Raw genomic sequence first — 17938 nt, 5'->3', positions numbered from 1 at the left:
CTCCCAAGTTAAGACAGCATGACTAGATGGGCAGCGGCCAGGGCCCAGATTCAGCAGACTATGGGGCCTTAGGCCGCCACAAACTTCCTTTTAAAACCAACTCTGTTTTGCACCCCGCCAGCCTACCCTTCTTCCAACCCCGATGGCACAGACGAGGCTCACGCACGGTCGGGGAAGCAAGGGAAATGGAAGGCGACTTTAGAAACAGCACACGTTTAGAGAGATCCAGGGATAACGGAGCGGATTCCTGCAATTTGCAGACCCTCTATTCCAATGCAAGTGCAGGCTTTCTTGGTGTCCTTTTCTGTTTGCGGTCTTTGCAAACGTACTCCAGGCCCCTGCACCTGGCCCCCGGGTCTCTCCTCAAAGTCTCAGGAGTAGCCCCAAAGCGCACCGCCCCCCCCCCCCCCGCCGTAGTTTTGCGTTTGAAATCGCTCTCGATGATTCCCACACCTCTCTCTTCCTGCGAAATCTGAAATCCTTAAGTGGCCCCCTGCCTCTCTCCCGCTACTTGGACACAGCGAGAGGCTAGTTCTGAGATTCTCTGTAGCTTCTCTGGGGCGGCAGCCAACAGAGCCACAGGTGTGGGGGCGGGGATTGGACCATCACTCCCATTTGGAAATCGGGCCGGACACATTTTCCAAGGGTCTCCGAGAGTGGATTCAGTCCCGACACTTGCTACATCCGTTTTTTCGTCGGTGAAATCAACAGCCCAGAAAGGCGGCCTAAGACCCGAGGCACACAATGGAAAATACTGGAACCAATGGGTGGAACCATCCTGAGTTCCCTGACTCCCTCCTTCCTCAGTGTGGCTCTAGGGCATAGGAGGCAAACGAAGTCCCCCCCACCCCCAGGGACCCAGCTGTCATTTCGGACACGCTGTCTGGAAGCTGCCTGTCAGTGCCCCATCTCTTCCATCGAAAGTCCTGGAAAACTGAGCCGAGGAGGATGCTGAGGTCCACTCTGAGATTCCCAGATTTATTCCCAAGCTGGTGTGTGTGTGTGTGTGTGTGTGTGTGTGTGTGAGAGAGAGAGAGAGAGAGAGAGAGAGAGAGAGAGAGAGAGAGAGAGAGAGAGAGAGAGAGAGAGAGAGATGGCCCTCGCCTGCCTGCCAGTGCTCTGGGGGTTATCAGGCTTTCGTCCTGCGCGGAGGTCCAGGGGCGAGCCCTGACAGCCAGATCGACCATCAATTTACCTTCTGCGCCCCAGCTTCCCCATTTAGCTTTTAACGTCAAATCCTACATTTTTGTCGGCTCCGGCCTGTCTAGAACGCTTGTGAATTCTCGGCAGGAGTGATTGCTCTTAACAAAATGGCAGCAAACACATTATCGGAGCAATTAAAACAGGGGCCTTTTAGCCAGTCCCACAGGCAGGAGCTTAGAGTCCTTCCCCTCGACCGCCTTTAAACAAAGGAGAAAAACCAGGAAAAAGTTGTGTAGCCCGAGAAAAAGCGCGGAAGACACAGCAGACATTCCCTCTCGGCTTCGTCGGAGTTTGACAAGGCGAAGCAGGGTTATTGGGTGGCTGAGGACGCCGGGACAGTTGAGATTGGAGAGTGAGGTAAAGGATAATCTATAGGTTGAAGTGTCCAGCTAGTTCAGGACTGTGACTGGTTAGAGGGGTTGTTCAGCTGAGGTCTTGGAGCATCCAGGGCTTTCTAGCCAGTTGGGATATTAAGTCAGCGGGATTTCTAGCCAGTTGGGCTTTCCTGGCAGGTTGCAGCGGTAGAGTGGATTCCGTGTCAGGGCCGAGTACTGGCAGGCTGGAGGGAGAGAAGGCCCTGCAGCTCAGTGGCCTTGGATAGCCGAAGGGGGTGGATGCCTAGAGTGGCCATCTAAAAACGCGAGGATTAGCAAAAACAGCCGCACAGGGACAGCGCACTGGGGTCTTCCGGTTCCCCGACGCGGGCGTTTAATAAAGCAGAAAAGGTGAGCAAACCAGAGGCACATTAAAGGCCCAAGGAGAAGACCTGAGCAGGCCCAGGCACACGCTCCTGGAGAAGATAACGAATGTCTTTAAATCACCGCCAGTCCAGTCCCTTTCCTGGCCACTCTGAGATTCCTTTCTTCTGCCTCTAGAACCCGGCATCTCCCTTCTGAGCTGCTAAAACGAAAGATGTCCTAGGCCTCCGCAGGCAAAAGGAGAGAGAGAGAGAGAGAGCCGCCTGGTCGAGCAGACAGGGATCCCGAGAGCGGCGGAAAACCTGGGCTACCCCCACCCCTTATAAACAAAGGCAAGTGTCTGTAAACACAGCCCCTCGCCCAACAGGTCGGCCCAGCGCCCGCTGACCTAAGGGGAGAAAGTTCAGATCGCTTTGGCCTAGTTGTTCTAACCCCTCGCCCTCGCGTCGTCAGCCACCCGCAGAAGTCCGAGACGCCACTCACACCCGCCCCCGGCCCCCTCCCCACCACCACCCTCACCCACGAAGGTCTGGTCAAGCTAACTGCAGACCACCCCGGGGTCAGATGCAGCCAGGAGTGAGCCGTGTGAACGCTCGCTCGGGGAGGAGGATCTGTGCCCGCAGGCAGGCAAGGTGTGAACATCACCGCAGGGATGCCTAAAGGCGGAGGAAACCGGTTGGCAAGGCTCTGCCACACCAGATTTACACACACACACACACACACACACACACACACACACACACACACACACACACACGGAGTTTCATGAAACAAACCGCTTTAAAAAAAGAAATACTGATCATTTCCCTTCCTCCCCGAAGTCCTTCCCCGCCTCCCCCGTCCTCCACTCCCAAGACCCCTTAATAGCACCTCAGGGTCGTTGATTTCGAGAGCTAAGGGTGAAGCTCTATCTAGCCAAGCCCTCGGGGAAAGCAGGCCGCAGGGATTTTCTTCTGCCGTACAGGACCCCGGGGCGGGCGCAGCAAAGCCCGGGACAGGGTGAAGTTCCCGGGCGGTTGTTCAGCCAAGGGGAGGGAGGTGGCCCCTTGCTCTCGCGGCAGCATCGAAGGCTTCAGACACGGAGCAGTTAATATTGAGTTCCTTGTAGCTCCTTGTAAATCTAACCCAACCTCTCACCCCCCTTTTAAATCTGTGGTCTTGTTCGCGATTTCTTACTTGACGTAAAATTCCTTGTTACCTAATCATAGACTCTTTTTCAAAAGACTCCCCTCCCCCACCGCCACCACGCAGATGAGAATCTTCCGATCTGGAAGAGCAAGCAAAACCCCCTCCTCTCCTTTTTCCCCTCTCTTCCTTAAAAAAAAAATCTTGGATGAAAGCCCTATATTTTGAACTAAACGCCCCAGACTATTTCCTGTGCCTGTAATAAGGCCTGGGATACTCCTCACACCTCCTCCACAGACAAAAACCACGCTCCCCAAACACAAAACGAAGCACCAGGCACAGGGCTTCCGATTGATACCTATAAAACAAGGGCACCTTCCACCCTCTGCACCAAGCACAGGCCCTTCTCCCAACCAGACACACTCCTAAAGACCGCTCAAAGGTCTCCCGGGAGCTTCGGGAAGAAGAAGAGAGGCGGCACTGGGTAGAAGCCCAGGCCTTTGGTCGGGATTTTCACCAGGACACTTCACTTTAATAACTGCTCCTTCACGTAGGGAGCCTCAGATCATATTGATTGATTAGAACCACTGACTCTGTCAAATAAAGTTGGAGGCAATTACGATAATTTAGTTTACTTCTGAATATTTTAAATATTATGAAAACAAGTATAACAGCTTTGTTTTCAAAATTCTTTTTGAGGTATCACCCATATAAAGATTAGGGTTTTTTTTTTTTTTGTAAAAAAAAACACACAGTGGTTTATTGAATACTCACAACGCTTACACCTTCAATATTAATTAAATTCCACTTAGTTTTAGAGGACAGAGGCGCACAGAACAAGTAGCCGGTGGTGGAAACGTCTTGGAATAGGGAACAACAATAACACTTGAAAAGACAGCACTGGATAACTGACCCCAACAGAAATGTTAGCGGCCCTCTTCTCTGCTTTGAAATAAAACTTTATAATCCCCAGGAATATTTATATCCAAAGGCCGAGTAGTAAAGATACACTTCACATACGCACTAGTGTCCACTTCTTTTTATCTGGAAGGAGTTGGGCAAGTGGGGGGAGGGGATAACGCTGGTGTCTACACAGCCAAGAGGGGACATTCACACACAGAGAATGACGGGGGTCCCTTACCACACAGGAGTGTCCTCTTCATATTAAAATATGGAATGCTTTTCTTCAAATATCCACTTTTTTTTTTTGGAGAGGGAGGTGGGGAGCGGATGCCTCAAGGGTGGGGGGGGGCAGAAAGAGGGGGAAGGAAATTGCACATAAATAAACCGGATGATCCAACTGCAAGAAGTCCTCAGTACGGAGCCCGAGGGCTTTCAGAGAGTCCTGGGTCTGCATCTGGCGCCTTGGCCCCGAGCTCCCAAGCTCTCCTCCTCCTCCTCCTCCTCCTCCTCTTCTTCACTGCTTGAGTTCTAGGGCCCAGACGTGCTGCGGCCAGCCTGTCCGGCCTTTCGTTTTCTTGTCGTTGCTGCCCACTGTGCTTTTCAAGATTTCGTTCTAAAAACAGAGGGGAGGGCGGGGAGAAATGGAAAGAGAAGTTCAGAGGGGATGGTCTGGTCCTGGCACCCTTAGCCCTTCCCTCGCTAGAGGACACAGCCAGAGTACCAGAGGGACCGCTTGGAAAAGGGGTGCCTCGGGGGGTAGCGGCCCCCTGCAGAAGTTATGCAAGGTTTCGAGTGTTTTAGCAACTTCCGAGGCCTCCCCCTCGAAAAGATCAAGGACGCAGTCAGCAAGTTTATAAACCACGGCCCCGCATTTCTAGTCGTTTACAGGGAAGCCCCGGGTCTTTTTTTCTTTTTTCACTGCTATTGCAGGAGGGGAGGCAGAGGCCGGTGCTAAATCTGCCTTGCGTTTTCCATAGCGACCCCACATCCAAAGGCACCCCCCCCCCCCCCCCCCCCCGCTCTGGCCTGGGCCTGCCTCTCCCGCCAGCCAGCAGCGGTCCTGGTCCTGTGCCCTCAGCTCTGCAGTTCTTCTCCAAGGCCCTTGAAAGCTTTGGTTATTCGGAAGGCCATTCCATTACGCAGCAATCAGAGGGCTACAAGCCACAAAGGAGAAAAATCTCCACAAATGGAATTGTTTCCCAGGTTCTTCCTGACTGACCATAGACGCACCCCAAACACCACCACTTTCCAGGCAGTTGGTAAGAACCTGAGAACACTTTCAATGTCTGGGCCATAACTTCGTGTTAGAGTTAATAGTAATGACCACAGTGTCTACGTTTTTTAAAAAGCACTTAAAATGCACAAGCTCATCCAAATAAAATAAGAAATACTCGTGACACTGGAGCTATGGCACTTGAGAAATTACGCTTTAACTTTGCACCCAGAGAGAAACTAAAGTTGCATTTGTACGTTCAATGTACTGAATGTTTACCGTTGCCTCTCCCATGCCTTAGCAGTGTGAACAAGCAAAAACACTTTCTTAGTGTTGGAGCCAGAGGCAGCCTCGGTTTTGGAGTGGGGCATGTGATCAATAGTGAAATAATTGGAACTCCGAGGCCATTGACGACTTACTGTAGAAATATTTAAAAGAAAGGTTGGATTGGAAGCCAAAAAAGATGGGCACAGAATGAGGGGGACCCGGCCGGTGAGCCTGGGAGATGGGTCAGTTCCTAGAGTTTCGGAGGCCGGTCCTAAAGGGCTAGAGGAGCAGAGAACCTCAAGGGAGGACCAGAAGCGCCAAGCAGACGTCTAAATCCTCCTCCCGCCGCTGACATCCTCCCCGCTCTTCCTGGCTTTTGCAGGAAACTATCCCTTCCACAACCTGGTGAAAACAACTTCGGCGTGCACTACGCAGCCAAAGAACGCCGGTATGCAGTTTCTCGACTCCACTGGGAAGACCTGAACAGCGGTCCCGCGGCGCCCGAGCCCCTCACCGCCCTCTGTACCCCCCCCCACCCCCAGGACTGACCAGCTCTTTCTTCCTCTTCTCCTCCTTCACGTCGGTCTTCTTGATCTCCGCCTTGAAGGCCTCCGCCTCGCCGTTCTGGTCGTCCTTGGCCAGCAGATCCATGAGGTAGGCGATGTAGCTGGTGGCCAGGCGCAGTGTCTTGATTTTGGAGAGTTTGGTGTCGGCGGGCACGTTGGGGATGCACTCCCGCAGCTCGGCGAAGGCGCTGTTGATGCTCTGAGTCCTGCGCCGCTCCTTGCGGTTGGCGGTACCCCGGCGCTTCACCGGGCGCGGCCCCCCCAGGCCCGGAGGCCCCGCACCGGGCGGCACTCCCCCATAATGGGAGTGGTCCAGGCCGGCGGCGCCGCTGGCATACTCAGGACTGTAGGACAGGGCCATGCTGTAGTCGGGGGGCGACATCTCCGGGTGGCCAATGAGCCAGCCGTGGAAGTAGGGGTTCTCCTCGTGGCTGCAGCGGCTGGCGGCGGCGGCGGCAGCGGCGGCGGCGGCGGCGGCGAACGGGTAGCCCTCATGGTGCACCACGGGGTGGTGGGGAAAGCCCCCCACCAGACTCATCTCGCCTTCCGTGGCCCTCCACGCGCCCCAGCGTGCGCGCAGCCCCGCCGCGCCCTCCGCCCGGGCCCCGGCGGCCTCGACGATCGCCGGCCTCCCCCACCCCCCACCCCCCAACCCCCGGGCTCCCGGGCCGGCCCGGCAGCCGCACAGGGGGCCGCTGCAGCCCGGGGCCCGCGCCTGGCCCACCGGGCCCGCCTCAGCTGCGCCGCGGCCGCCGGCTCCCCATGGGGCGCGGCGAGCTGGTCCCGGCACCGTGCGCCCCTGCCCGCCGCCGCCGCCGCCGCCGCCGCCGCTGCCTGCCCGGCTCTACAGCCCGCGCGCCGGCTCCCGCTTTCCCGGCTGCAGCGTCTGGGCAGAGCGCTCCGGTGCTCATGCAAAAGTGCCGGCCGGCTCCGGCGAGGCTGTCCCGCAGATGCCGGGGCACCCCGACTCCTGACTCCTCCGAAGCTGACCTGGAATCCCGGGCGAGTCCGAGCCGGGGCTGGAGGAGCCGGCCCGGCGGTGCCGGGAGGCGGCGGGGTCGCTGCTCAGCGTGGAGCTACCTCGGTGCGACCCTCCCCTTCCTGCCCCTTCCCCTCCCCCACCAGCCCGATCTGGGTTCTTGGGCGCTTATTGTTTTAATACAATTTTTTTTTTTTTTTGGTTGTTGTGGTCCTTGAGTGTGATTTGTTTTTAAAGCTGCGAGTAACGTGTCGGTCCTCGCTCCTCTCAGGCTCTCTTGGAGGCTTTGCAGAGAGGTCTCAGCGCATCCATTTTCTAAGATCCTCTCCTCTCGCGACAAGAATCTGGGGCCCCTGAAGGCGCCTCGGTGCTGGGAAGCGGCGACTGGGCTCTCGGAGGGGTGTGCACAGTGGCCGTGGGAGCTCCCGGGTGGAGGTGGCGGCGGTTCTCCTGGGCTGGACGCGGTGAGGGGAGCAAGCCGATTTTCCCAGCAAGATCTCCATGTACAGCTACATCTTTAGGGCCGCTCGGGTTAATATATGTCGTCAGAGGCTCCTCACGCCAATCCCGGGGCGGCGGGGGCGGCGCCTCGCGCTCTCCGCAATAAAACTTTTTGATGTTCACGTTGCTAATTGCCGAGGTCCTCTTCTAGGATTGGCTGTCCACTCATAACCATAAGATAATTAAAACGGGGGGGGGGCAGGGTTAAAAAAAACTTTTTATCAGCCATAGGTTAATGCAAGTGTTTAACAGATGCTTCACTATTAAAACACACCCCCCCCCCCCATATTGAAGAATCTCAAACCAGGTACAGTATTATTTCACTTTCTTTTCTGGTCCAGGGGTGGGGTGAAGAGAAGGAACGCGGATAATGCTCTTTTCAAGTGTTTTTTTTTTGTAGGTAACTGAGGCACAAAACTGAGCAGGCAGCCTCTGGTAGTTTTGTGCTGGACCGGGGAAGGATGGGGGCGAGGGGGGGCGGTGTGGTGGCGACTGGAGTCTGGAGGCGGCGGTAGGGATACGGATCCCCATTAAGGTGCGGTTGGGAGCAGCCGAGTCTCTTTGACCAGTCTGGTGCCCAGCGTTTCTTGGACCCGGCACACGTTGGAAAAATTTCAGTGGCCTTTTTGCTTAGGAACTGATTTGGATGGCTCGGGTTCCAGTGATAACGTGCAGAGATGGTGGCTGGGGACTTCAGTCTGTAAATGCACTCATTTGCATATTCTTCTGGTGCAGCTACCCCAACACAGACTTTGGAGGTTTTCAAAGTGGGGCACCTCGATTTCTCGAACCTGTGGTGTGGCGAGTACCCGTGTTCCGCTGGTTTAACTAGCCTGTTTGGTAAGTAACTGAATAGTTTTTACAGCGTGTTCGGAGCTTATTTTCTAGTTTTTATGAACAAACATATAAATATATCTCTGCATTCCTGCCTCCCCCATAAAAGCGGGCATCTGTGGAAAGCAGGTTTAGTTATCGGAGGGGAGCCATTAAACGGCTGTTTAAGAGGCAGGCAGGGAGGACGGCTCGTGGATGTTTAGACTGCTTGCCTTGGCGATCTTGAACGCATTAGAACGGAAAATGGATCTCTACTTGTAAGTGAGCCGGCCGGCCGCGGGGCACCCAGGCAGACCCCTAGCAGCGCGGGTGGAGGCGGTCAGTGGAAGATGCCAAAATCACCCTGCGGCCTTGGCCGCAGACTCCGGGAGAGGCCAAGCGTGTGTGAAGATTCCCTCTGCTTACCTGCATGATGGAGGTCGGTGTGCAACAGAAGCCTGTAGGCTGTAGATTTGATCAAGTTGAGGGCTGGCCTTGGACCTCACTAGGCAAGCAGAGGGCACACCAGTGACTTCACCTTGGGCATCGCTCTTTGGAAGCAGGAGCAGTCTGGTTCCAGACATCAAAGAGGACCCCAGCCTAAGGACTCAGCGTGGACAGTCCTGTCCGTGCCCCCCGAGTCTGGCTGACTGTGGTTCTGTCTGGAAGGCCAGATCGACAGGAGTTGGAGGGCGCCCAATTGGTTGCTCCCATGGTCTCCTGACTGAGACCTTGCTGGCTATTGCAGAGTGGCAGTCTCAATGAGAGTTTTAAAATGTAGACGTATGGAGCTAGGCGGTGGAGAAGGGGGAAACTCAAAGACTGTGGCCTATCTTTTGTCCATAAGGGGTCAGTTTCCCTCGCCAGCCCCTATAGACGGTCTTAAGACAGAGAACAAATCCTGGATGGGAAAAAGCTGGAGCCAGCCAGTCTTGCTGGTTAGCCCAGAGGCTTTCGTTTGGTAGCAGAACAAATAATGACCTACACACAGTTCTGCTTCCCAGCTTGGGTGGGTCTGTGGTCTGCAGTTTGGGGTACAGAGAGAGTTTTCTAAAGAACCACTTCTTCACGGAAAGAATAGGGGTAGTGTGGTGGAGGATTCTGTTTACATTTTCACCAGGAGGGTATCCTGACCCAGTAAACCCTGGTAGTTCGATCCTCTGACATTTGATACATTAAAAAAAAAAGTCTGTTTATAAAAACATGTAGGCCTTGGGAAGAGGTAGACTAAGTTAGATGATTGCACGGTGGCAACAGATAAAAAAACAATGAGGGAAAGGAAATTCTTGGCTTCCTTAGGACATCACTTTTAGGGGGTTGGAAGATAGAAGAAGAATCCAGAGAAAAATAGGGCTAGGGATGGATAAGCTGTCTGTTCCCAGTGGCCCCAGAAGCTAGGGACCAGAACTTGCTACTTTTAGTCGTCCCTTTTCATGCTTTTTAAATTGAAACCAATAACAACATCAAAAAGTAGGGGTACGGATGCATGGCTTCAGATAGCTTCGTCACAAGTGATAAGAGAAACGGACAACATGGGGCAGAAAGGGGGCCTTAAAAGACGCTAATCTGACCATCTTTCCTCACTGACAGCACCATTATCGGTTAAGAAGTACAATCCAGAGGTCTGAAGCTTCATGTATCTCAGAAACCCAAACCCAGAGACTGGACCCTTAGAAAGGCAGTCTGGAGGTAGCCGGAGAGGGGACAAATGGGCAAATTGTAGTGGTAGCTGGCTGGCTCTAACTAACTGAGCTCTGTCCTTAACGCGTTTGCTCACCTTTTTCTTTTGAGTATCTTTTTGACACACTTTACTTTCAGGAATCTTGGAATGCTGGGTTAGCTTGCTGCTTTGCAAAGCTACCAAGCTAAGATGCTGTTTTAAATTTGTCCCCATTTTGTATGGCCTGTCCCCAGGCAGGGGTGGTCCTGAGATGGATGTGATGGGTGGGGGGGAAGTGGGCACTGGTGATCATGGAGAAGATAGGAGAAGGCAGGTGCATAGTTTCCAGCTTAGGTGTCTGCCTGCTCCCTCACTCTTGGGCTGTACTAGTAAGGCCTCTGGTGAACGACTCCCTTAGGGTACACATTTAGAACCCCCAAAGACGAAGGTACTGTGATGATGATGCTGGTTGTGGGCCAATCTGGGTGCTGGGGGAGGAACCCCACAGAGGGTCATCTCCCTCCTGGGAGGCTGAGGGCTGAGTGGTCCTGGGTCTGCACACCGTCAGAGGAAGGCAGCCTAGATTCATGGTAGTGTTGGAGATTCTGCCTCCATGGCCTTCTCTGATGCTCATAGTGTATCCACAGTGTTGCACATTACATCTTCTTTCAGCCAAACAAAAACAAGGCTGGTTTCACACATTTATTTTGTGTCCATGTCACTTGTCTCTTTTCTTTTACTACCACCTTCTTTCTCGGGAAAAGAAATCAGAGAGAGAGAGAGAGAGAGAGAGAGAGAGAGAGAGAAGGCTGGGACCTCTTTGCAAACATTTAGCCCCTGTGAGATACTACTTTTAAGCTCTGTTTAAACTAAATATTTTTTTTAAACTCCAGTCTCATTTTAGGGGAAATACAGATTTTTTCAGGGTATTTATTATTTCAAAGGCAAGGGCAATTTTGTATCTTGTGCTTTGCTCTCGAGCACTCAAAATAAACTGGATCTGAAAAGAACCAGGCCAGAAGGCCATAAACACACATTTTATATTTACAGGAATTATGGCTCAATTCCCTTCATCATCTTTCAAGCCCTTTCTTAACCTTCCTTTCCTAACCGAAGTAGTAGAGCATTGACTGTGCACATTCCTTTAAATATCTGTAACAAGGTGAACTCCAGAAATGTGCTAAGAACCCCAAAGAGAGAGCAAACCCAGAAAGCGATGGGAAAATGAACCTGTTATGGAAGATGTAACCCCTGCCTCACCTGCTCCAAAGACAGTTTCTGCCACACTCTGGTTGCCCAGCAGGCCTTTCTCTAGTGGGGGGCACTGTGTCATATTACTTGTTAGCCACTTAGTCCCACCGTGTTTTAGGACATCCAGAACAAGGCCTATGGGCTGAGTGGCAGCAAAGGTCTCCCTCTGATAGGGCTTTGGTCTTTTCCTTTTGTGGTAGTCCTCTACAGGCATGGCAACAATGTTTCAAAGTAGACATCCACAAAGTAGGGGATCTAGACGATGGAACTTTTATGTCTGCTTCAAAGAAAAAACCAAGGACAGGAGAAGGTGCCCTTGACTCTCACGTAGTTTTATTTTCTTCTGAACAATTTCTTCTTGGATTTTGGGGGAGGATGGGGCATTTGGGGAGTAGACCCCCTTCCCTCCCAGTTCTCCATTCAAAACAGATCTTTGCAGATGGAGGAGGGAGGGGCTGGTTCAAAGGCAGGGGTGACTATGGCGAGGATGATTTTAAAAAATGAACTCTTCAGTTCAGTTGTGTCTAGCAAACAGGAGAGCCAGGACTTGCTAAGTGCCTGGACTTTTCTCCCCTTATTTTCTCTGGTCCGCCCTCCTCCCCCTTCCCTTATTTCTTCCCCCATAACTTACCCCCCAGAAGTGTTGGGGGTTTATACATTATGTGTCCCTGTCACTGAACCAGAGACTTGTGGAAGAATGAGGCACTAGTTCATCCTTACGTTCTGTACGGAAAATCTCAGCAGTGGATCTTCTATTTTCTCCAATCACCCATGACTACATTCTTGTGTTAACGGGAAGATATGTTGCTGCTGTGGAGAGTTCTCATTGATGAAGAAGGATTTGGTACTTTGATAGGTATCTGTAAATTAAAAATACACATTTAGACTAAAGGCAACATAAAATGTGCTGTGAACAGGCATTGAAAAAAGATAGCATTATATATAATAAGATTATATATAACATTTGAGTTGTTATTATAGTAGTCTCAAGAAGTATGATAAATCTGATCTTTGCCACTTTGTAGTAAAATACTGGGTTTAGAATAAAAGCGTTACAAGACAATACGTCCCTTAGGATTTATACAACACACTCAAAGAACTGCATACCCATAGAAATATTTCAGAGCTGGACATATATTTGAGGGGTAGACCCACCCTGGCTTTCACTCCCAGCACTTAACAACAACAACAAAACCCCACAAAAACAACACAATAATAAATAAAAATGAAAGATAAAGAGAATTCTTTTCTTCCAAGCTGTAAAGAAACTATTCAGAATTCAGATGAGAATGTGAGTGTGATTTTACATTCACACCCCTTGGAACTAGCCAGCAATGGATTTAAGCTAACATGCAATACAGTCTGGGGTTCAGAATAAAATAGAAATGAAATGGCTGCTTAACATGTGGGGCTTCTAAAGCATCATTTGTGGGACTGAAGAATTTACTTGTGACTTGAGTCCTGCTCCTTCCCAGTTCTAACTGCCATGTTGGGGGCATTTCTGGGAAGTCTCCACAATGTGGCTTCATTTGCAGAACCACATAGATGGATTTCTTTAACTCTGACAGTTCCTTCCAAGCCTTTTCTACATTCTTCTACAGTCTTTGCTTATAGACAAGGGACTTGAGCCAGGATGGTTAGGTTTCAGGTTAACAAAAAGAAACACTTTTATTGTCAATATTAATGGCAAACTTCAATTTTTACAAGCCTTGGGTTGAGCAGATCAAAAGCAGCTTGTCTTGATTTCTCAATATTCTCTGGCGCTTGGACAATTACCTGCAATTTTGGTTCTAATGAAACAATACAAGAGAGTTACTTGGAAAAAATTTTAAAGTTAGTATCTGAGTACCGGTTTTTACCTGTACAAAACATGTTACAATGTAGTGATTTATTCCTTCAACTGAAGCTGAGTTTTGAAGGAAAATTCCTTTAAGAAAATATGTTTAAGCAATGTCCTCACTTGTAATGTCACGAGTCTTTTTTAGTGTGTGCATTCCACGGTTGCCTTTCTGGCCGGGTAAGGATCCGGCAGACTGAGGTCTTCCTGGTAATTTGGGTACACCGAGTCTCCAGTTAATGATAGATAATCAGCCTTTGGGTCATTCGGTCATTCTCTTATTACAAACCCCTCCTGCTCTCTCTGATCTCCTTTCAAACTAAATTTCACACAAACAAATAAAGCAAGACAGGGACAAAGTCTTAAAAAAGAAGAGGGAGAAATATTAGAAACTTCTGATACAGAACTCTAAACAAGGGAAGGCGAAGCTAAAAGAGGATAGGAAAGAACATCTTATCAAAATGAACATGTTGTGTACAAAACATTAAAAGGAAAGGATCTGGTTTCTGTTAAAGTGACAGAAAATTAAAATAAAAATAATTGCAGGCAGCAAAGTTATAATATAAACAGAGAAGTCAGGATGCTTGCTGGAAATACGCAGCACCAGGAGGCAAATTTGTTGTTACAGATTATGTATCTGCACTCTGATTGGAGAAGCGCTACTTTGTTCCATTTTCCAAAAGAGAATGGTTTTCTTTTTAATACTTGTGTGAGTGCTCATTTAAGTCAACACAGGCCCCAAACTTGAGGAATTAAAAAGTGGAACTGCATTTTTCTTGCAAAGCATCCAACTTCAAACGAAGCAATTATTTGCATACAGGAAAAGCAGAATTCCATTTAGAATGCTGTTTGGATACTTCACTAAATCCGTGTGACTGGTGCTTTTTTTTTTTTTTTCTGACAGAAGGCATAGTCGATTCTCCAGCAAGAACAACGAAACCAGCCTTCTTCACCTCCTGGGGGATTTTCTTTTGCCCTCTGCAGTGGAGTGTGACTTCAGACAGAAACTTCAGATTGGCCAAGGTACAGCTCAGATTAGACCCCAGGGAAAAGAGCAGGGACTGAAGGGCTCCCGCAGTCAGGCTCGCTGGTGAGTGCGCCCCTAGTGTCGTGTTACTGTCTCTGCCCTCGACAGTTCCCTTGGATGGAGCTTACCAAGCTGGTCAAAGACTACCAGCTTCCAAAACTGGGGCTTTCAGTCTTAAACCGGGTTGAAATTTTGGCTCCGAACTGGATCAACCCGCCATTCTCCAAGTTACAAGGGGAGCATGAGATGGATGCTGGATATAGACAGACCCTCACATTGTCGCCAAACGTGGGTCTGGCACCCCTTAACTTGCCAACCTCTTTGACAAATATGGCCTGCCTTCCCAAGCTAGCGAAAAATCCACACTCCATTGCTGCCTCTCCGGCCTTCCTGGGTGCTTCCACTTCGCAGGAGGCCTGTGAAGGTTTTCCTTCCGTACCCACACCAAGCCTCCCATTCCCTTAACTCCTTTCTGGTGGGGCTGTGCATACATACACGCAGTTCTCAGATGACACAGCCTTTGCTTCTCGTGTCCTGTAAAAACACAACGAATGCTTCACACAAAAAGATGCCCCTAACAGCTGGTGGGAAGGCAATGTCCAGAGAAACCTGGACATTCTAATTGCAATCAGGTTTTTATTCTATTTTTCTTGTTTTTTTTTTTTTTTTTTTTTTTGGTTTTTCGAGACAGGGTTTCTCTGTGTATTCTATTTTTGAAGGCCATTAGAGCTGGGAAGCGACTTGGAAGTCATTTATGAAGGAACAGACCTTCAACCTCAAGCCTTTGCGGGCACTGGGGAAAGTGTCTTCCAGATCAATCTGGCTTGGAGGCTGCAGGACCATCCTGGCTTTGCTTCTCTGATACCCATTGCGGGTACCCCAAACTCAAGAGTCAGAGGTAGCCAAGGCCGCCTCAACACTTCATCGCCGGGTGGTCAGTGTTTGGTACCTTAGTTAGTTTCTCTCTCCGTTGAAAGGGTGGTGGAAAGGAAACAGGCCTGGAGGTTGAGAGCTAGATTAAACAGACCAAGGCATCCTCAAGAGAGTTGTCTGATACCAGGCTGAGCTCAATTAATTATTCACGTATTTCCCCCTGCATCTTCGTTTACTTTATTTTATTTCCTAATTTTTATTTATTTGTTTAGTTTTATTTTAAATTCCCCTCTGGATCTAGCTGCTCAAAGATCCAGCCGGACAGCCTTGGGCGTCAGCGGGCCAAGTGCGCCTTTCCGGTGCGGCCTAACTTGGGGCGGTCTGGTCTCTCCGACCCGCTTTATCCTGCTTCGTTGGCAGCAAAAATCTTGGTCTGTCTGGGGGAGGTCGCTGCATCCTCAATGCTCACAGGGCTGCGGGAGCCCAGAAGCTGTTAGGGGCTTACAGACCTCCTGTGGTCCAGGCCCTGCAACGGGTGCTGGGTCTCTTCCCCTCTATTCTGGCCACATTCTCATTCGATCCCCCACGCCCCTCTGTGGGACCGGCGGCAGGAGGCGAGTTCACCACACTCAGGTTCGGAGAGATCGCTGCTGGGAACCGTTGACCCGCACCTTGCCCCTAGGTGTCTCGGAGAACTTTTCGCCCGATGCGGGCAGGAAGGGGTTAACCCGGCTGCCTCTCTTGCTCACCTCGGAGCCCCTGGTGCTGAGGGAAGGCCGCCGCTCCCCCCACCCCCCCAACCCCCCAGCCCGGTCTCATTAGGGAAACCCTCACCGCTATTTTCAACATTTCCTCAATCAAGTGCCCTGAAATAGAGCTGCACAAACAAATTGGCGGCAAAAAGCGTAGATCTTGTCACGATGGAGGCGAATCCAACGTTTCAGCCTTGTTTGCTTTGCAATTACGGGCTTGGCTTGTGCCTCTGGTGCCACCCGGGCAAATTTGCTGCGGTCCGCTGAATCCTCTGCACCCCGAGAGCCGCTGGAGGAAGCGACCCGGGAGCCAGTGCTGGGAGAGGCGGGGGGTGGGGGGGGTGGTGGTGGTGGCGCGGACAGGGGTGACCCGATCGGTTGCTAGGGCTTGCTGGAGCCCTAGCCTAGACCCCTGTGCAAAGGGCGCGCAGGGTGGGGGTAAACACCGGCTTTCTAGGTTCCTGGCTGGGCTACCGAAGTGTATGCAACAATAATAAAACGTAGAATCCACACATGGAAGGCAGCGTTGTGGTCTTCCGCTCCCTTTCGGTCCCCAGCTCCTCTTCCCCTCTCTCCTATCCTCCTAACGTTTTCTAAAGCACAGTACAGTGTTAGCGGTTCTGGATTTTCCTCTGCTTCCTCGCTGTTAAACTGCTCGCTAGCGTGACGTGTTGTATTTGCCCTAGCTGTTCTTGTTCGATTCTTTTTGTACATAGTTACTTTAAATCTGCTGCAAGAACCAAACCCCATGGTCCTAGGAGAGGCTTTTCCACACATGTGACTGGGGGCCTCTAGCTCGCTTTTCTTTCTTTCTGGGGTAGCCTCCGAGTGCCTTCCCTCCGGTGCTGGGAGCCTCGTTTGTGTCCGCAGAACGGTAGTTAAGTCAGTCCCTAAGCCTTATATTTCACAGACAATTAAATCTTGGCTGCTGTTGAGGCACAATTGTAATATTTACTCTGCTCTATACCGAGGAGCACTTTTGGAGTAGAAAAATAGCAAATATTACATTTCAAACAGAAAATACAACAATAAATCTCTTTTTATGGATTCTCCCTGCATAAGTGGAAACAACATGATTTAAGTCCCTCCACTCCCCCTTTTCCAGCATGGCTGGAACTGGAAGGCACTGTCGACGTTACACCCACTTCCATCCCTGACAGGGAGACACCTGCATCCGAGATTTCACGCGCAATTCTGATGTTTATCACGTGTAACAAGGATTATTAAATAGTGAAGTCTTGGATGCAAGGTCCACTCTTTATATGGCTTCAAGAAAGACGGGTGTTATGACTTCATATCACTTTGCAAACAGACGGCTGTTTTCCTTTCATGTGGCTTTTGCAGTAGGGGAAGTTGAGGAAGAGAAGATTTGTATGTGACTCTGGCTTCCATACTGACATGAATCATATTATTTAAGAATGTGTAAGGTGCAGTCTCTTTTTGTTGGTTGATCATAAACTAAACTCACAGCCACTATGACCAATAAGCAATCTTTTGTTTTTTCACAATTAAAAACATTTTTTCCTTTTCAGTTTATGATCCCAGCTAGATTATACCTTCAATGTAGCATGCTATGAGTCTTAACTAAGGCAAATCTCAGGACTGTTGGCTTCATAAATTCTGCAGTGACAAAGTGGAAGAACCATATCTGAAGTCCACAGAGTCACATGTACCCAGGCATGTTTCCTATATCATTGTCCAGGCAACGGATCGCTTTAATATCCCAAGGAATAGGAAGCAGTAGTTAGAAAGGGTACCATTTCATAAGAATTCTCTTTTCACTATAAGAATTGGTCTGGCATATTCCACGTCCAAATTATACTATTACTTTCATGTGTGTTAATCTGTTTGGTATTAAGACGGCGAGGGTGTCGTAACCATTAACATGTTTTTACCATACCACTTTCAATTGGGTGATCTCAGATAATTATGAAGATGTTGAAGTTAATCCCACGTTAAGTGAACAACTATGAAAATAACCGTAAGGCATTATTATTCTCACATAAATGCCAACAAACACAATTGTATGGGAACATGATTTCTTTCTATTTGACATTATCCTATAAGGATATGGCTATATTCATTTCTTTTAAAATCAGGGCAGTTTTCAATTATTAGTTTTCAACAGAACTGTTTTTTTTAATGACAGTATTTTGCAATTCCAATAAACCACAGCAATTTGATACTGACAGATACTGAATTTTCTACATTATTATTCAGCAATCTTTTTGCAAGCTAAAACAAAAATAATATTCAAAACTATCAACATG

General features: G+C 49.9%; 1 protein-coding gene across 1 annotated transcript; it reads right to left on the bottom strand.

Annotated features, from left to right (window-relative positions):
* Positions 1–4443: 4443 nt before the first annotated feature.
* Positions 4444–6513, bottom strand: Hand2 (heart and neural crest derivatives expressed 2). The gene is made up of 2 exons (XM_052751614.1): positions 5959–6513; positions 4444–4542 (listed from the first exon to the last, which is right to left on the bottom strand). The coding sequence occupies exons 1-2, from the start codon at positions 6511–6513 to the stop codon at positions 4444–4446; spliced, it is 654 nt and encodes a 217-aa protein (XP_052607574.1).
* Between the last annotated feature and the right edge of the window lie 11425 nt (positions 6514–17938).

This window comes from Peromyscus californicus, unplaced genomic scaffold (assembly GCF_007827085.1).
Source record: "Peromyscus californicus insignis strain IS unplaced genomic scaffold, ASM782708v3 Scaffold_23__1_contigs__length_62951481, whole genome shotgun sequence".
Taxonomy (NCBI): Eukaryota; Metazoa; Chordata; class Mammalia; order Rodentia; family Cricetidae; genus Peromyscus; species Peromyscus californicus.
Note: the sequence above shows the minus strand (reverse complement) of the source record. Positions and strands in the feature narration are given on the sequence as shown.